Source organism: Haliotis asinina, chromosome 2 (assembly GCF_037392515.1).
Source record: "Haliotis asinina isolate JCU_RB_2024 chromosome 2, JCU_Hal_asi_v2, whole genome shotgun sequence".
NCBI lineage: Eukaryota > Metazoa > Mollusca > Gastropoda > Lepetellida > Haliotidae > Haliotis > Haliotis asinina.
Window position 1 is genome coordinate 19,425,074 of NC_090281.1, and position 21,534 is coordinate 19,446,607.

General features: G+C 39.7%; 1 protein-coding gene across 1 annotated transcript; it reads left to right on the forward strand.

Annotated features, from left to right (window-relative positions):
- The first annotated feature begins 131 nt into the window (after positions 1 to 131).
- On the forward strand, positions 132 to 19,944 carry LOC137273366 (uncharacterized). The gene is made up of 18 exons (XM_067805979.1): positions 132 to 368; positions 3,048 to 3,157; positions 3,368 to 3,482; positions 5,367 to 5,440; positions 6,322 to 6,345; positions 7,727 to 7,818; positions 8,919 to 8,972; positions 10,103 to 10,181; positions 10,931 to 11,009; positions 11,670 to 11,790; positions 12,318 to 12,400; positions 12,760 to 12,823; positions 13,602 to 13,730; positions 15,556 to 15,616; positions 16,853 to 16,967; positions 18,137 to 18,281; positions 18,643 to 18,726; positions 19,638 to 19,944. The coding sequence occupies exons 1-18, from the start codon at positions 244 to 246 to the stop codon at positions 19,776 to 19,778; spliced, it is 1,695 nt and encodes a 564-aa protein (XP_067662080.1). The 5' UTR covers positions 132 to 243; the 3' UTR covers positions 19,779 to 19,944.
- Positions 19,945 to 21,534: the final 1,590 nt, after the last annotated feature.

The window sequence follows — 21,534 nt, forward strand, 5'->3', positions numbered from 1 at the left end:
GACGATTACGACGATAAAGGCAATATTGAAATCATACGTCAACTTGTACTCCATTCAGTATAATCGAGACTGAAACGAGAAATCGAAGCGTTATTGAACAACTAGTTATTCTTTTCTGGTGGTACACTTTTAATTCGGTAACAATGGATTGTCTCCCTTAGCAATCCCCAAATCGAAAGATGGTCAAGGCATTTCGCAACTATCAGATTAAATAGTGTGAAACGCAATTCAGTCAACCCTGAAATGGCTGGCTGCCTACCACAACAACAGAAGAAGTCAGCAGTGGACGCCGGGTCGATGTTAGGCATTGACAATATGAATACTCGGACACAAGATGTTGTTGACAAAATATTTGGCGAATATACAAGGTGAGCAGCATTAGTTAGCAGTTTATAGAGATGACAGATTTGATGACAGCTGGTGTGACTGAGTGTTTAAATCCGATACAATAGACAGACATTTATACGATACAGAAATAATTATCTCATTCTGGCATATAGTTCTAATAAATGAAATCCACCCAGAATAATGTTTATTTTTGGAGCTGAGGCTATATTGTAGACACGACCAATAATGGAGTGTGATTTTTTTTAAAAATCTGTTTTTTAGATGTATTTAGAATCAGACAACAAGAGCACTGTCTATTATGTATGGCTGAGTCTGTGAATGGAATGTCAGAGTGTTGTGATGATTTATATCTGCCGCTTCTGTCCTTAGTGTTAGTTGTATTGAGGCTTGATGGGTCACTGACAACTTACACAAGACACTTGAATGAAAATAGCCAAGGATATATTCTACAGCAGTTCTACCATCCACAGAAGTGGAGAGAGTGAGTGAGTTTAGTTTTCCGCCACATTCAGCAAAATGAGCAATATTCCATCTGTATGGTGGCGGTCTGTAAATAATCGAGTCTGGACCAGACAATCCAGAGATCAACAGCATGAGCATTGATCCTCGCAGTTGGGAAACCGATGACAAGTGTGAACCTAGTCAGCAAGCCTGACCACCCAATCCCGCTAGTCACCTCTTACAGCAAGCTGAGTCACCTTTTACAACTAGCATGGGTTGCTGAAGGCCTATTGTACCCCGGACCTTCATGGGTCTCACAGAAGTGGATATGATCTCCTGATACTGGAGATGACTGAACCTGTGTAATATGTGTAATAACTTAAAGATTAGTTATTTGCTTCTGTCTTTATGGTAATGCCAAAAATTTATGCATTATGAATGGGAGCTTCTTAGGATTGACCAATAGATGTAATTCCTGCCCATTTCAATCAGTTGTTACCATGCTTATTTTGGGATTTTACTTCAGTTTGTTATTGTACATAGATGTAAAGTGGTGCCAACAATGTAAATCAGCAGTAGATTTTTTATTTGAATTGATATGTTATCTATTTCCTATGAGGAAGTAATTGCTGGCTTTGAAACAAACATAGTTCAAATTTTAGTGTAACTTTAGTGAAACCTTGATAAGGAAATAACGATACATGAAAAACATCTCCTTTTAACATTTCTAGTTAACCAATTATAACGTAAAGGCTACATGCAACAACAACTAAAAATAAACCATAATTAAGATACAATTATCATTTATTCGTGACATATAATATACTTTCCTGATTGTGAAAAAACATATAAACAAAATTATAGGCAAGAGCCCTAAATCAATGTGTTTTGTTTATAGCATATATCCTGATGAGTGTTAAATTCAATTGCACATGGTCAATGGCTGAAGTTGTGTATTGCATAATGTCATTTGCAGACAAGCAGGCAAACATATAGGTGTCCCGCCTATGTGCACAGGCACTCGTGTCATTGTGAGGATTAAAGATTTTTTTTTTAAAATAGGAAATTTTGGAGATGACCCCTGACTTGAAACGCTTCGCAGTACAATATATCCAGACAAGGCTGGACACTTTGGTGTGCCCCACCCGCCTGCTTTGCAGATTGCTGCACTACCATTGCATGCAATCGATTAAAACTTCATCTAAACATATTCATGGGTGATTGGCCTGTTGATCACCTCTCATGACACCAACCAGTTCTTTATTGTTATTTCTACAAGTCAATTGAAAGCCAATTTTAACCCTCAACTAAACGATCTTGACACAAATGGCGGATGATGGCAAGGATGTAAGGCTGCATAAAAGGAGCTGTGGTCAAACTAAGCCCTCTTATTGGTCAACGCTTGACCAGACAATCCAGTGACCAACAGCATGAGCACCAATCTGCGCAATTGGGAACCAATGATATATGTCAACCAAGTCAGTGAGAATGATCACCCGATCCCGTTATTTGCCACTTACGACAAGCATACATGGTTGCCTTTTGTGGCAAGCATGGGTTGCTGAAGGCCTATTCTACCCCAGGTCTTCACGGGTCTTAGGTTGAAGAAATGAATTAACACACTTTTTTTATGTGATATGTGTATAACATATGTCACTACACTTACCAGGGAGACCAAAGCACATAATCTAAACTACCAATTATTAGATTCCCATGTTGCTACATCAGATGAGTAGGTTAGGTGGCAAACACACCTCTGAGGTTTTGGTAGCGCATGTAAACCCGCGGAGGAGGGTCAACGAGAAATACTGTTGGTTTTGTTTTTGATTGCATTCGTTAAGAGTGTATGCCTGTAGTTTTAACGTCGAGGAAGACCCAGGGACTTCCACATCAAGACCCAGGGACTTCCACATCAAGACCCAGGTACTTGGTAAAAAATTACACATAAAGTAATAGAGGTAATTACCAAGTACCCAGGTTTTCATGTAGAAGTCCCTGGGACTTCCTCAAACTAAGATGCATTCGAGGTTTCCATTATGTTTGAAGGAACCTGCAAGATAACGAGAAATCATCTCAAGAGGTTTATAAATGCTGGTTATTAGCTTTACACTTTGGTCTACAAAACATTTGAAGTAACACTGAAAAGAAAGCTGTCATGTAGGACTGAATAATTTAAACACACAGCAGTCATTCGAAAAAATAATTTGCTCATCAACTCTTTTGTTGAGTAGTGAACACTTCTGTCCCCGATCTTTCAGTGGCTTATGGGAGGTCTTCAAGCGATACGACCTTGGAGAAAACAAGCTGCCAATCTCCATCCTCAGACGTGCCTTCTGTGAGCTGAACCTTTACCCTTCATACTCACAAGGTAGGTCAAGGTCATTTTGATTGAGTGCAACTTTTTTGGTCAGGATCATGTAAAAGTTATAAATATGTTTTTCTCTATGGTACTTTGGACAAAAAAATAATATGGTCAGGGGTGCAGGATGGGAATCTAATTAATAAATATCTGACACATTCTGTCAAATCCTGTTCCAGAGATGTAAATGATATATATGTTTTATTTTCTCACCTCCAGTTCTAGAGATGGTGCACTGTGCAGTCGAGTATGGCAGTCCCTGCGTTCCTGATCACATCACTTTCGGGGAGTTCTGTGTTCTGGTTGATGAGCTTCAATATCACTATGAGAGAGGGTATGTTTCCCTTGAGTACTGGTGATCTAGAAGAAAATGTCACAATTTACATGACACAGGCATTCAATACCTATAGATAGACAAACCCCTTTTCTCACTTGTACCGTTCACCCCTTCTCCAAGAGTAGACTTAACCTATCACCCCTACACTGCAGTTAGACTTTACCTTTCACCTCTCGTCCCAAGACAAGTGAGTATGCTGTCTATGTAGTGAAAGTCCAGGGTCCATCCTTGTTGAACGAGGGAGTAATAATGGAGGACCATTTTGGCTGGACTATTCAAAGTCCAGTCACAATCACATAACAAAGTGCAAAATGATGACAGTTATGCTGATTTCCGTTGATTGCAGAATTTGAAGACCATGTGTTCATCAGTTGGGCAACAGATAATTTCCAAATTGTTTCCTGATTTCAATTCATTTGCTAAAGTAATCTGATGCATTCAACTAAGAAGGAGTCATTTTGTTGCAGCAGACATCATTTAAGATCCTTTACCAGGACACTGCCATTTTATTTAAAGCTAATGCAAGCAGTAAGAAAAGTGGTATCTAATTGGTCAGTAGGACACATTAGGGACAGAACTCCTAATAGCTACTGTTGGCTGTACAGTCAAGCCACAAGATTCCAAAGTTGACTCTGTCAGTGTGTTTACTCTGTTGCCTTGGGAAGATGCCTACACCATGTGACCTGATTACCCCCTCACTCCTGTAAAACATTTGCACCAACCCTTTCACCCCTGCAAGACAATTGTACACTTTCAAGCATATTCAGTTATTTTATCGTTTTGGATAGTCAGTTTCTCCATTTTTACAAAAGGATCAAATCAGTGAGACATGGTATAAGACAACATGTTCTCCAACCATACTCAGACCTATTGGTGCTTGTTGACAGAGGCTCACCTTTGGCACTCAACATACCATGGTGTCCTTTCATTAGTCACACTGAGTACATATTCATAGTTGTGAACAGTGTTTGCCATGACACAGAAAACCTGTGTATAGGACGCACTGATTATCTCAAATACGCAGTGAATATTGAAGCTTGCATCATTGTTGACACAATGCTACTGGGCCCTACTAGACTCACCCTACACACAGAGGTTCACCCCTGTAACGCAAGTTGATCCACCCCTGCAGCACAAGTACTCATGCCTACACATATGTAAGCTCACCCCTTAACACAAATAGACTCATCTTACACACAACTAGACTCACCCTACATACAAGTAGATTCACCCCTCTAACACATATATACTCAACTTACACACAGGTAGACTCACCCAACACACAAGTAGGGTCAGATCGAAAGCACAAATAGACTCACTTTACGTACAGGTAGGCTCACCCCTGTAACACAAATAGACTCATTTTACACACGTAGTCTCACCCCAGTAACACAAATAGACTTTACTTACAAGTAGACTCACCCCTGTAACACGAATAGACTCAACCGACACTCAAGTAGACTCACGAAACTATGCGGAAACTCTCATTGCGCGTTTCCTGAAACTGAAACCTAGCGGAAACCTACATTACCCAGTATCCATCAGGTTTCCGCAAGAACGGAAACCAAGTTATTTTTGCTGTGCACCCTATACACGTACAGACTCACCTTTTGTAAGTACTCACCCCTGTAACAAGTAGACTCTTGCCCCACACAAGTAGACTCATCCCTGTAACACAAGTAGACTCATCCCTGGAACACAAGCTGACTCACCCCCGTAGCACAATCTGACTCCCCTCTGTAGCACAAGTAGACTCATCCCTGTAACATAAGTAGACTCATCCCTGTAACATAAGTAGACTCATCCCTGTAACACAAGCTGATTCACCAATATACCCAAGTCACTGTTGGCACGTTTAATTCCTGACTGTTTCTTTTTCAGCATTGCTCTCCCCCAGCCTCGGTCCTTGTTAAAAAACAAACCAGACGCATATGAGATGAGAAGAAAAAGAAAAGGTACTAAGCCATGACCAGTGTTAGTCAACAGGTTCAGTGTCGTCAGCAACAAACCTGATTCAGATTGCAGGCACAGAGAAAGTAATATGATGCATTCGTTGTCACCGAAACTATTGTGGCATTTTTGTAATCCTGTCTGTTGTTTGACATTGACAGAATATAACAAGGACTGCCTGCTTGCATTCATTTTACTGCATCAAAATGTATTTATTATGGCATTATCTAAACAGGCTATCATTATAAAGCCATCATTTGTCAAGCCCAGTATATTTACACACCTGCACAAACACACATATTTTATTGTATATTTGTGTTATAATCTGTAGTAATATTCAGCACAGTCTGATACCCCATTTCTCCTCAGCTTTTATGACAATAGATTTGTGGGATTCTGCGTCAGGTTCTATACCCATACTGACATCATCCAAGTTTATATGCTGTCCTCACCTTCTTCAAGACCCCTAATAGTTGCATATTGTCAGAATGGAGGGGTGCTTGCATTTCCCCGATGTTGTCTATCAACATTTTAAACATCTTGTCATGGCAGTAGTGTTACATCTTTTCAAACATATAGGATATGATATGAATCCTAAATTTTGCCACACAAGATAACTATCCATGTTGTTAGAGGCGACTAACAGGATCAGGTGGTCAGGCTCGTTGAGTTCCCAACTGAGCAGTTTCCTGTGGTTTCACAGATTTCTATATTACTTCTGGCAAAATGTTGCTCTTAACTGCAATAAAGAAGCAGGCTGCTGATATATCATATCTTTACTTAGAATTTCAGCTTGAAGAATTTGATTAGCTATATGCTTTTTCATTAATAAATGCAGACACTTCAGCTTTCTTAGTAATGCAGATATTTTGCATTTTCATTTCAGAGAGTCTACAGGCTAATTTCCAAGGTAGGCTATAGAAAAATATTACACAGTAGGACAGATGCTATAAGACTATATGCCTTGGTCAAAGGCGTCCCCGAACTGAAGAACTATTTTGTGTGCACTTTATGCCTTGTACAGTACTCACTCACCCTCAATATCACCAGGGTATAAGCACCAATAAATATCCATTATATATGCTGGATGCATTTACAGCTCGGCCTGATAATTGTATTACCTCCCTTGGCTGGCTTTTTATCCAACCAAGTGTCAACAATAGGAAGTTGAGCGTACCAATCACAGCTTACTTTTGCTTTTGAAATTATCTAACAGATTACACTTGACAACACACATCATGCAGAGGAACTCTGAAAGAGGTAGGAGTTCTTACAAATATTTTTTTAAAGTTTCGGACCTGACAATTGTCTGTGTGATTTCCCCCAAATTTGAGACATACTGCAAACAAACCTTCTCAGCTGCGAACACGATCTTTGTTGACATTGGCAAACTCAGTTGTAATGGTGACTTAGCTGATTGGCTACTGTGAGAATGCAGAGCCAGTAAAGGGAGGTAATAAAATTATAAGACTGTAGATGCATCCAGGGTATAGTGGAGATTTATCAGAATGTATAGCCTGGAGATCTCAAGGATGAGTGCTCACTGTGTTAGATCAAAGGCCAGAGAATATATACGGACATCTGCACAAAATGCATTAACTGTCTTGATTTGGTGTATTTGTACAGTGTTTATGGATGTTTTGAGAGTTTAGATATGGAAACACAAAATTATTTGTTTCAGTATTTCTTGTTGTAACGAGAGTTTTGACTGAGGGAAAGGTAAATTCATTTGTAATCTGTTAGTATTATGAGTTTATATTGACTATAACAACCAGTTATTTGTTCCAGTGTTACTGGGTGTATAAAGAGTTCTGATTGGGTGTATCGTGAAGTAATTTGTTATGATATCTTTGTGGATTATTGCTGTGTGTTGTCACATATATTGGGACATATTTGGAACCTAAGTGTTTAACAGCAAATGACACTAATTTTACATGTCAATACAATTTTTTAAATTATAAGTCCCTAAGCATATATGTTATGGCTCTGATATTGGAAATTTAAGAATAACATTGCATAGTCATGGATTCTTTTTCTTACTAAATGCTGTTTTGTCTTTAAATAACGAGCAAAACTATTTTAGTGAATGAAAGTATTGAGTATGCGCCAGTTTTAATTTAAACTATAGAGATAATCACAAAAGCTTGATACATGTTCTTTACCTAATATACCAGTTCTCAGAAAAAATATTTGAAAAGTGTATTGCGTATTACTGATATACCAATAATACCGTACATTTCAAGTTTTGATTGAGAGTTTTGCTGGCCATAACACCTAGTTATCTGTTCCAGTGTTCCTGGGTGGGTCATGTTCTGGTACATCATGGCGCCAGGAAAAGGCCATCCCATATCTCAAACTTCAGTCACTGACATTCTACAATCCTGTGAGTCTGAATTGAGGGAAACGTATATGTAATGTTACTGATCTTAGCTCATATGATTTTTACATGTGCATGTGTACATGCATGCAATTAGACATTACAGAAAGACACGTTAATGAACAGTCATGCAAACCAGCATTCGTAATTCACAGTTGCATGGGTGATGCTCATGATGTTAGTCATTGGAATGTCTGTTATATCAAAGCTGGAATATTGCTGAGTGAGACATTAAACAACAGACACCATGTTATGTTCTCGTGTACGCACTAATCTAACCATGGAGCTCAGAACACACATACACATACTGCTGATGTTGGGCAGAGAGGCCGTTGTCACATGGCTGGAGTATTGCAGAGCCAGACATTAAACAACAGACACCATGTTATGTTCTCGTGTACGCACTAATCTAACCATGGAGCTCAGAACACACATACACATACTGCTGATGTTGGGCAGAGAGGCCGTTGTCACATGGCTGGAGTATTGCAGAGCCAGACATTAAACAACAGACACCATGTTATGTTCTCGTGTACGCACTAATCTAACCATGGAGCTCAGAACACACATACACATACTGCTGATGTTGGGCAGAGAGGCCGTTGTCACATGGCTGGAGTATTGCAGAGCCAGACATTAAACAACAGACACCATGTTATGTTCTCGTGTACGCACTAATCTAACCATGGAGCTCAGAACACACATACACATACTGCTGATGTTGGGCAGAGAGGCCGTTGTCACATGGCTGGAGTATTGCAGAGCCAGACATTAAACAACAGACACCATGTTATGTTCTCGTGTACGCACTAATCTAACCATGGAGCTCAGAACACACATACACATACTGCTGATGTTGGGCAGAGAGGCCGTTGTCACATGGCTGGAGTATTGCAGAGCCAGACATTAAACAACAGACACCATGTTATGTTCATGTGTACTGACTGATCTATCTACTGAACTCAGAACACACACTCATACTGCTCTGAACAGACAGGCTGTTGTCATATGGCTAGAATATCAATGCATCCTTCTGTAGCAAGAACTATCCATCTTGCAATCCTTGAAATAATATACATTTACTGATGTTTTGACACGTTTTGCAGGTAGTAAACACCTGGAGACCAGAGCTGATTGAGCTGGAGGACCGAGCTAAACAGGTATCCTTAACATCATCCACATGTGTGTAGGGTTATTATTCTACATGTGTTGTTTTAAAGGCACAATGTCATGCTTTTCAACAATATTTTGGCCAGTGTTTTATATATTGGAGCCTATGCACTCATTAAGGAGGTTGGATACAAAATATCAGAAGATCAAGAAATTGCTAAATTTGGTTTTGTTTTGTAGAGAAATGTGTCCTGAATCTAATTATGAAATATATTGTTTGACAAGCGGCACCCCCTTGTGGCACCGTCTGTTATAAGTAATATGTCAGTGAACGTTCTCTTAAAGATAAATTGTTTACTTTTCTTATTCAGTATGTGTTTTCCTATAAAGATATTTCAGTATTTGTATGAAGTAAAGCAGGAAAATCAATTTTCAAGGCAATATGTTGGATTTGACTCATTAATTAAAAACAGGAATTTTAAAAAAGTATTAATTCATCGATGAAAAAAGATTGTAACAATAACAAGATGTTTTTTATAAAATGAATTGTATGTAGTAAATTCACACAAGATTAATAATCAAAAATGAAAAATATAAGTTACAAGTGATTATCAACATTATCTCCAATTAAAACAGCATATCCATATTAAATTTGGTAAGGGGAGATAACTCTTGCACAGGTTTACCTCAGGGTAAATGCTTGTGTGGCCAAAATATCATAAGGTATGATTAGAAGCAAGATAAAGGAAAATAACTGTGTCACATATGGTATATACACAAACCACGGTATCCAGCCTCTTGGACATATATGATACACCAACAATTGGACAGCCATTATACACCACTGTGTATACCAGCTGTGCTCCTGCAGGAATATGAGGTGGTGCTGAAGCCTTGTGGTTAAAGTGTTCACTCTTTACGCCAAAGACCAAAGTTTGATCCCCCACAAGGGTACAATGTGTGAAGCCTGTTTCTGGTGTTCCCTGCTGTGATATTGCTGGAATATTGCCGTACTACATAAAATGTTTCAATTATACAGAAACCTAGTTCACAGATCCAGACTGTGAATTTCAGTAACTAGCAGTGCTAAGTGCAGCCTATTGTGTCTAATTAACCAGACAAGGACTTTGCTTGACGATGCTTGTATTTTGACTGAAACATTGTGATAATGTTGTTCCAGGCAGCACAGCTTCTGTTCTTCATGATTGACAATCACACGAGGGCTGTGGTGTCCATGGTAGAAGTGGCCTATCTAGTCGGTGGGTGCTTCAGCATCTTCATGTGTCCTCACCAGCTACACTGAATCGATATTCTTTGAAAATCAAATCTGACATCTCAGTTTTGGTTTTCGATAACCATTATCATTATTTTGATTCAACATTTTTGAGAAATGTAATTCTTAGTCTTACTGAAGCTGTCTTGAGTGTTGAAATGAGGCAAAACATGATTGCTTGATGGCGTCTAATTATCCAGTGAGCATTGTCGTCAGTAGTCATTGCCAAGTTGATGATGTATTTCATGCTTAAAAAGCAGGCTTACTTGTACTCTGAGAGTTAAATGATGTCTGAGGTTTTTGCTTTTTGAAGAATCAAATCGAAAATTATCGAATCGTGGGTTCAGTGTCGAAAATTGAATCAATCTAGGTCCGGGTGAGTTGTTGCAGCCCTAGTCCGCACACCTACTTACTGAAGGGCAGTACTGATGGCCAACTTGTATCTTTACACCTGGACTGGTGCATAGTTACATCCTTTAAGCATCATTCTTGTCATAGTGGCCTGGCTGGTTGAAACAAATGTCCCTTTAGACCAATAAAGTCACCATTCTCATGGTTTTCATAAATTATACTGCGAAACATGACAGCTTTTAATTTTTGTTGGAATTTGGAAATAGTATTCATTAATTGGAAAATGCATTGTGGAATATAAATACTTCAGGCTTTGAAGAGACAGGTCTGTTTCTGTTTCTGCGACTACGTGCAGACACCTCAAATGACTCCCAACTGTTCCAGGTTCTCATCGCCAGGTAGTACTGGTCTATAACGACACATGGGAGAAGGTCGTACTTAATGGAGAATGTCCCTCATCACGGTGAACACTCTTTCTCTATATATTTATACATGTAGTGGAGGTGCTAAGGCAATGAAATTAACCATGTTGTGTTGCCTCCCTCGGCAGGATTAGGTGACTGAGAGTTTCAATCAAACATTTGCCCTGATTACTGTGGTTGGTTTGTTAGACCATATTCATGCTGGGTTAAATTCCTGCATCTTCACTTGGGCTTTCCTGAAGATACCAACCCCTTCAGGGATACAATAAGCTGTACCTTGTCAGTGGCGTTCCCAATGCCTCAGTGCATTTGCTACATGCCATAAAGTTTGTATCTGGTATAACGACGCCCATGATTATTATTCTTTGCCTTTTTTTCTTCCGAAGGGAGGTACAAAAATTTGTACTGGTATGCCTATGTAGTTTTATTATATTAGCATCAACTGTAGACCCTGATACACAGATTAAGAGGTATCAGTTATGCATCATGGGTGTTTTTTGGCACCATCAGTTGGACTTTCCTTCACATGAAGCTGACATGTCTTGATTGATAGTTTAGTTGAGTCGTAAAGTCTTTATATCACTCCTAGATGTACACTATCTCATTAGAACACTCCCATACAATGCTGTTCAAGGTATTATCCTTAATCAGGGTGTTGAATAAATGTATACTAATATGTTCTCACTGTGTATACATTACAGGGAACTTGGAGACATTGTGCGAGCTCGAACAGTTTTGATGGATATTGTTGAGCGAAACGCGATACCTGTCTTCACAAACATTCACAAAGCTCTGCAGTGTACTGCCACGGGGCTGAAACAGGTAAGTAGCGCTGTGTGGTGTGTTGAACCATGTAGATGGACATTGCTGTACAGAGTTATGAAGGGACCGGTCATTTGGAGATAATGAATGGTTGTAGCGAGATGCAAATTGATGTACAGAGTTGTCAAGGGACCAGTCATTTGGAGATAGTGAATGGTTGTAGAGTGTTGAACATTGATGTGCAGAGATGTGAAGGGACCAGTGATTTGGAGATAATGAATGGTTGTAGAGACTTGAACACTGATGTACAGTCATTTGGAGATGATGCATGACTTGGGAGAGTTGAATATTGATATGCTGTGTAATTGATGGACCAGACATTTTAAAAAAATGACAGAGTCAAGAGAGTAAACCCAATCTGGGCCAAACTGAGTACCTCACTCGGTCTTTTGGTGACCTATAAAACTGCTGGTGGCATGGACTGGTGTTTGAGTAAAATGCCACCAGTGATTGATTACTGGTGTTATGTCTCATTCACAGAGTCAGACAGATTGAGCATATCAAGAAAATTAACTATTTCATTTCAGAATATGCGGGTCCAGGATTTGGAAATAAACCACGGAGCACAGCCTGTCAAATTTGGCCACACACAAGTTGGGTCCGCTCTGCTGTAGGTGTAGTGTTCAGTCTGGTTGACATGAGGATGATCAGCCACAGTTGTTTGTATGATAGCATGTTGAAGGAAGGGGGAACTGTTACATGTAAGTTAAGATGAAATGTGCTGCTGCTGCTGCATTTGCAGGGAAAGCAAACCACGATTGTGCTGCAGGCATCTCTCAATAGAGATTTGGGTTCGAATAGCAACTTTTTTGTGATGTTGTGGGAATTTTGTGTTAAGACTTGTCTGCAACGACCTGTGCTTGTCTTGTGACGATTTGGGGTTACAATATGTGCACAGACTTAAATCCTCAGCTGCTTTTGTAATGTATTTGAGTAACCATTAATTTGGTTTTATACCTTTACCTGCAGGAAACTGAGAGAGACTTTTAATTCCATCAGTTCTAATGTCGGAGGAAAGATGACCAAAGAAGATGTAAGATATTCTCCGTCTTTTCATCATTTGATACACCAGCTTATTCAATTGAATATTGTTGTCCAAACTCACCAGATCAAACAATAACTTGGAACCAGTCTATCCTTAATAACTTGTGTTAATATAGCCAACAAACTGCACTCAGGTGTTACTATATATGTCATTGCCACTCACTCACTCTCTCAAACCCACTCTCTCACACACCCACAGTCACCCACTCATTCACTCATTCATCGACCCGCCCATCAACTCACCCACTCACCTATTCACTCACTCAAAGCTCATTCACTCACTCAAAGCCCACTCACTCAAAGCCCACTCACTCACTCACTCACTCAAAGCCCACTCACTCGCCGTGTGATGATCTACTGTCGTTTGTTGGCGATCTATAGCCTGTTTTTATATTGTATTGTCCACATAGTGATATTAGTTTTAACTTTCCTTGCTAGTTTTAATGATGATTGTGATACTCTAGTTGTTTTACTGTCCTTCAGGGACAGGTTTTTATAATAGACATATATTTCATTGCTGTATTAAATGTTCTCATCGCGATATGGATGAAATATTGCCGATGTAACATTGAATGTTAACTCACTCACTCACTCATCAAACCACCCACCCACCCATGCATTCACTCACTCATAGCCCACCCACTCGCTCGCTTGCTCGCTCACTCACTCCCCAACCCACCCACCCATTCACACACACACACACACACACATGCACCCACTAACTCCCTATGTCAATACACAACAAACTAAAGCACCTGTGTCCACAGGTCAAGCTGGGCTACAAATGCTATTCAGGACTGGAACTGGACATGAAGTGGCTCAATCAACAGCGTCCAGTGCAAGATTCCTTCTCTTTTGAGGAGTTCTGTTGTATTGTTACAGAGATGAAGAGAAAGGTGAACTATCCTACAATGTAACTATTTGTGCATCTGGGGACCTGTATAATGCAGGGTTCAATTTAGTCCTTTGTTACTTACACGCATACAATCCAGTATTACAGAGTGCACGCCTAGTTATTAGGCTGACTTGCACCAGGTGCACCAGGTGCAAGTCAGCTTTTCAGTGGGTAAACTTCTGAACAAAACATTTGTTTAGGTCAGTTTATGTACTGTTATCTTCCGGTTAACAACAGACTATAACACTGATCTCATTTTCAACATGGGTGCCATTGATGTTCAGTTTCTGCTTTCGTGATGGGAACCTGATTACAGCGTAAATTTAACTCACTCACTCACCATATTGAAAACTGTTATGTAAGTCTATTATTCAGCTAGTGTGTTCTTCAAACTGGAATGAATTTTGTAGCCATACAGAAAGCTTATGTTTTTTGTTTCATTCATGTTTATTTTTGTATATTTTTTTCTGACCTCTTACATTAATCTTTGTAATCAATTGTTGCAAATATACTTGGAGAGTTCAAGTGAGCTACAAAGCACTGGGGCTGTGTTAATTAACTTCAAGTGCTGATAGCGAGAGATAATTTGACATGTAGCAACAGCAAGAAACACAATATATTACTACCTAACTACGATAAATGATTCATCATTTGGTATATATATGGTTAAAAAAATGTAGGGGATACTGGATTTATAGGGTAAATACAAATGATGAAGCCATGGAGGTAAAGATCAAGAGAAATTAACTGACAATGTGACACTTTATTCCATTCCTTTGTAAATGTTTCATCTGTATGGATATACTGTAAGTCATGAAATTAATGTGTCACAAATTTAATGTAAGTACGAGGGTCTAATCTAAAATACATTACGAAATGATTGCGAGCTGTGTTGATAAAAATTTGGTACCCTGAATCATTGATGTTTAATTTCTTTTCACACTTGTTCTTTCGAAATAACCTGAATAGAGCTTGTTAAGCAATGAATGGAAACAAGCAGACAGTGTTTTGATATTGCTGCCATGTTTGATCACGTGATTGCTTGCAACTTCTTGTCTGATGACTACATTTATAGACATAATTTGACTTGAAAAACTTCAAAGGTGAGCAAACATCGCAAAATGATCCTCCATGGTTAGAGAGTGTCTGGTCTGGCTGACGTGCTTGAGTGACTTAAAACAATGACCAGTGAATGTAACCAGTGATGTGATTACATGTGACTTGCAACACTTGTAATGAGGAAGTGACCTGTATTGGTGAATATTCAATGGATATCAGTTAGTGTCATGGAAATTAGTGCTCATTTGTCAAGTAATTATATGAGAGATGTCTGAATTGTGTTTGTATACAGCATCATTATGATGAATGCTAACCTGAAGATAATAAAGATGGCCAGAGTTTTATTTATTAAGTAATCAAATGTAGACATGGTCAGACTGAAATGTGTCATGATATCAATGTGAAAAGAGTACAGACACATTTTTTGCATGAATAAAATGCTTGCATTAATTTCATGATTTCCTGTACATATTACTTTTTCTTATGCATTTGCACTGGCTAGTGGTATGCTTACAAAATGAAATATCGCAAAATGGAATATCCCAACTTTTGAATGATACACCAATGTCATCTCTGATAAAATCAGTTCCTAAACCTGGGCAGGAAGGTTTGTTCTATTTTATCCTTCCAGATAAAGGCGGTGAAGTTGCCTTCTTTTAAGGTGTTTGCCTGTCATGCTGAAAATCGATGCTTGATTTATGACATGTGTGCATTATGTAAAATCCATTGTTGGTGTGACCCCAGACTGGCTTATCTATTGTTTCCAGAAGCCGCCCCTATTGACCAGTGTGCTCACGAAGATGCTGACTCCTGTTTTCTGGGTTCTCAGTAAGTGTCATTAGTGTTCGGCCATTTCTGAAAGCATTGCTTGCCTGCTGAACTGTTGCTGGTCAAAGTGTTAGCGGAATAGAGCCACTAGCCCAAGTGGATAATGCGTCATCACTTGATTATGATTATATTCCTCCTGAGTAACAGACACATTTGTTGCAAGTTATCCAGAGAAACAAGAATATCTGTCATACAATTAGGAAGTTGTAGGAGATTTTTAAATTATGAAGATACTTGTAGCTACCATGGTTGAAGATTATACCTATAGCCATTGAACACATTACTTATTGAAGCACTCTCCACTTAGCACTATGGGGGCAGTGGGGTAGCCTAGTGGTTAAAGTGGTCTCACGTCATGCTGAAGACCCAGTTTTGATTTTTTAACAAGGGTAAAAAGTGTGAAGCCCATTCCTGCTCTCCCCTGCTGTGATATTACTGGAAAATTGCTAAAAGTGGCATAAAATTTAATTCACTCATTCACTCACTGTTAGCATTAAGGGGAAAGCAAGTCAACATTCAAGGCATGCGAGTGGTACCAGTGGCCAAGTACTATATTACATGTAACAGCATTATTGTGTGTTTGAAATCCTTGTTTGGCCCCAATTACAACACCTTTGCTCCTTGTACAAAGCCTTCGTGTATGTAGGAAAGTTAGGAATTGCTTTCTGGACCAGAACCCTGGGTGCCATTGTACGAACAGTGTTAGCGTTAAGTCTTTGTTAAGGAATGGGACTTCACCTTAGCACTAAGATCACTTTGTACAAAGGCACCCAGAACTGTGGGTTTTATGACAAGGATATCTCATCTTGATATTTCACAAACTGACTCGGCAGACTTTTTACTTTCTTTCAACACTAAATGAATATCTTGTGTTACATTCCAGCTTGCTTGTAGCATTCAATCATCTAAAAAAACAATTTAGATTCTGTAATCATATTCATTTGGTCAAAGATCTTTACACATGGTGAGATACTAACATGATGTTTTGCTATGTAACTTCATCAAGAGTCAGATCAAATGTTATTTAGGCAAGTGAGTGTTCAAAACTGCCTCTGTTCGCCCAGCAAAACGTGAGTACCCACTGGGATAAGTCATGACCAATAACCTTTTAGCACCTCACAGGCAGCTTGGGTTATCTGGGGTAATAGTGTGTTAGCACTTCAATTATCATTTTCTCATTTTAATGTATAATGTGGTCTTGTCATAGTTGTGTAGAACAAATTGTATGTTTTTCAGATCGCTACCGTCCTGAGGTGTACGATGAGGTGACAGAGGAGGTGCGTGATGTGTACCTGGGAGGTAGCTGCGGGGAGTCCAGGTGGCGTGAGGAGATTGCAGTCCCGATGTTGAAGTGAGGAAAAATGTCCATCATCCTTTACCACCTCCTCTTGCCCTGCTTCCAATATTTTATTATATATATATCTTCATCTTGTCCTGTTTCCACTTTCTTCTTATACATATCTTCATCTTGTCCTGCTTCCACATTCTTCTTATCTTCATATTGTACTCCTCCCACATTGTTCTTATATATATCTTAACTTGTTTTTCCACTTTCTTCTTATATATATCATAATCTGGTCCATCCTCGATATCTCCAGGGTATACGTTCCGAAAAGTCTCCACTATACCCTGGACGCATCTACGGGTCGGCCCGATAATTTTATTACCTCCCTTGGCTGGTCCTGCTCCCACTTTCTTCTCATATATCTTCATCTTGTTTTTCCACTTTCTTCTTATATATATCTTCATCTTATTTGTCCACTTTCTTCCTATACATATATCTGCATCTCCTTTTTCCTTCTGAGACTTCTCTTCCTCTCAAACAGGGATGGGCGATAAAACCAGTTAACCGAGATATTGCAATTTGAACCTCACAATAGAACATATTGCGGTGCACTTTTTGTGAACCGGTTTACCCAGTTTTGGTTGGGTAATTTTCATGATGTAGTGAGAACTACAAATATCATTCATATTCTCTTAATATTGATGTACATTAATAGTTTTGAGAATGTTTATTGGTCATATTTGCGTGACTTTTAAACTATATGAAGAATAAAAATAGATTGGTACTGGCACTCATTGTGAGGATGTACTGTCACTCGTTGTAAGGATAGACAAACCAAAATCTCGAGTTCCAAACTTCAAAACAAAGTCTTCATTTTCGAACCATTTTCAGTTTATCTCTTGCACAATCGCATATAAATCCTGACAGTGGCATTGCAGTGGAATCGTTTCAAAGGAAAGGAAGCCATTATTTCATTACCTTCCCCTAGGCTTTACACTTTCACAGTATTTTACAATACATACTGCAGTATGCCAACACATATCACCATATATTGCCATACACAAATTCTAGCAATATCCAACCCTAGAGAGAGCTCTTCTTCCTCTGACATGTCAGTGGGGTAGCCCAGTAATTTAAGTACCTGCACATCTCACCAAAGCTGCTTACACGCTGTATCAGTCTTTGGCACGTTGGAATCTATGCCAGACTGTAAAAGAATAATTATTATCATCCAGACGAAATGGACTGTCCTATCAGGACCCACATGTGTCAGAGTGGGTAGCGAGACTCATCCCCATGCAGGTGGCGCTGCGAGAGAGATGCCGTCTGCTCCTCTATGTCTTCACACGGAATACACGAGGCCTGGCAGCCATGGTGGAGGTACGTGACTTCAAACAGAAAGTTTTGCTAGCAATATTTAACCCATATAATAGAATACTGCAACAGGAAACAGGATACAAGGCCATGCCATTTCTAGATGGGATTCAGGTGTGAAAAACGTACTCTGTAACTTCAGGACAGTGCATGAAAACATATATGGGTTTGCTTCATGACGACTGTTGTCATGTACATTCTATATTGTAAAGTGACCAATTCAATGAAAGGCTTATGTCATAGCTGCATCTTGTCAAAATTCATGTGTTAAACCAATTCACTGAAAGGCTGTTCCTGAAATACAAGTGTGAAAAAGACACTCATCGTTATCAGGTTTATTTGTCTCAGTGGAAATATTGTGTTTCAGGCTGGCTACTACATCGGGCTAGGTTGTCGTGTGGTGCTCTGTATTGAAATGATGAGAGATGCAACAGTCATTGCTGGTGAAGAGGTGAGTTGCACTCCAGAATCTACCTCAGTCTCATTGAAATCAGAGTCATTGGGGTAAACAAACAATGGTAGGTGTTCACTGAAGACCCAGGTTCAATTCCCCACATGGGTACAGTGTGTGAAGCCCATTTCTGCTGTCACCACCTTGATATTGCCTGAATGTTGCTATAAGCAGCGTAGAACCAGACTCTTTCACTCATTCACTCAAATCGGAACCTGCTTGTATGAAACATTACCTAATGGCTGGATTAAACTCTAATGAGGTATTAAATTCTCATGGAATCGTTAGTTACCGAATGTTTAGAGACATGTTAATGCGTCATTAAAGTTTAAAAAAAGTTTCGTACTCTGACTTGACATCTCTGTCTAGAAGAAAGGACAAAAACTTCTTTCTAAAATGATTTGATTTCATTTCTTGACAGATATTTATCTTATGCAAACAATTTATGAAATTACTTTTAATTATACACTGTTTGAAATACACTTTGTCATGTATGTGGGAACCTGGGTAAGGAGGTTTTCCTTTCTGGCAAGAAAGGATAAGTTGGACTGGCACAGAGAACAAGTTTATGAGAAGCATGGGGGGCATGGCATTGAGCACACCCATCTGGTTTGTGAAAGGGAGATCAGATGTAGGCTGGTGCACGTGGAGTGCATGACGATAAAGTTGATTCCATGTCATAAAACTCTCATGTGTTTGGTGTAGCAACTACACTTGATTGCGGACAACCTGGGGTCCCTTCGCTCACAATGGCAAACGGCAGTGGGCAGCACTCACACATACTGCCGGGCTGGTGCTCAACTTATCCTTGTTTGCCAGTAGATGTTTGATTTTCCAGTGAGGTTTGATTAGTCTGTCCAAAGTAGCAACTCTCTGTCCATGCTCATAATTACTGATTTCTTTTACTTCAGCTGACGGAGTCGGCGCTCAATGACTACAATCGTGGCCGAATGTACCTGAGCGACATGGCGAGCCGAGAAGGTGTTCCCGTGTTCGACAACATACAGGATTCAGTGCAGTGTGCAATAAGCCAGCTGCAGAGTGCAACATAGCACTAGAGTTGGAACAATTTAAGTATTCGACAGTAAGCCAACATGTAGAAGCAACTATTTGATCTTACTAATTTGATTATAAAGACATTGTGTTGAAATAGCTTATGTGTGCAACATATTAAACCACATCTTGCAGCTCTGTGCTTAAAATGACTTGAAGCCAAAATTAATTCCCAACAGCCCTATCCAATCCCTTACCAAAGCCCAGTTAATTCCCCATTCGCCATGACAACCCATGCTACACCCCACCATGCCACACCCAATTCTCCATTCGCCATGACAACCCATGCTACACCCCACCATGCCACACCCAATTCTCCATTCGCCATGACAACCCATGCTACACCCCACCATGCCACACCCAATTCTCCATTCACCATGACAACCCATGCTACACCCCACCATGCCACACCCAATTCTCCATTCACCATGACTACCTATCGTACACCCCACCATACTACACCCAATTCCTAAGTCACCATGACTATCTGTCTTTTACCCCACCATACTACCTGCCCTACACCCACCATACTACACCCAATTCCTAAGTCACCATGACTACCTGTTTTTTACCCTACCATACTACACCCAATTCCTAAGTCACCATGACTTCCTGTCTTTTACCCCCCAATACTACCTGCCCTACACCCACCATGCAACACCCAATTCTTAATTCACCATGACTACCTGTCTTACACCCCACCATACTACACCCAGTTCCCCATTCACAATGACTACCTGTCCTACACCCTTTATGCCACACCCTATTTCCCATTCACCGTGACAACCTGTATCAGCACCCCACCATACTACACCCTATGCCCCACTCACCATGACTACCTGTCTGACACACTTTATGCTACACCCAGTTCTCCGTTCACCATGACTACCTGTCTTACACCCTCTATGCTACACGAAATTATGCACTCACCATGAACACCTGTCCTACACCCCACCATACTACACCCCATTCACCATGACTACCTGCATTACACTCCATCGTACTACACCCTGTTCCCATCCACCCTACTATGCAGACCCAAGTCCCCATTCACCCATACAACCCCTCTCTCACATGTATGGTGTTTCATTTGTTCATTGTACACATACATTTCTTTATCACTATTTATGGTACACATCTTGGTTTCACCATTGTCCATTGTACACATGCACTGTCTCACCATTGATAATTGTTCATTGTACACATGCATTGTCTCACCATTGTTCATCATACACATACATATGTATTATCATTGTTCATTGGACACATGCATGTTTTTATCATTGTTCATGTGCCCATGCATTGTCCCACCATTGTTCACTGTACGCATGCATTGTCTCACCATTGTTCATCATACACATACATATATATTATCATTGTTCATAGTACACATGCATGTTTTTATCATTGTTCATTGTACACATGCATGTTTTTATCATTGTTCATTGTGCACATTCATGGTTGGTCCCATCATTGTTCATTGTACACATGCATTGTCTCACCATTGTTCATCATACACATAAATATTTTTATTATTGTTCATTGTAGACATGCATGTTTCTATAATTTTTCATAGTACACATGCATGGTCTTGCCATTATTCATTGTGCACATGCAGGGTTTTATCATAGTTCATTGTGGATGGTCTCACCTGATCACTTGTGAGTGAAGTGTATAATTATTAAGTCAAGTTGTATGTCATGTGAACAGATCTGTGCAGGCTTCATAGTATATACAGAGACAGGAGCATTGTCA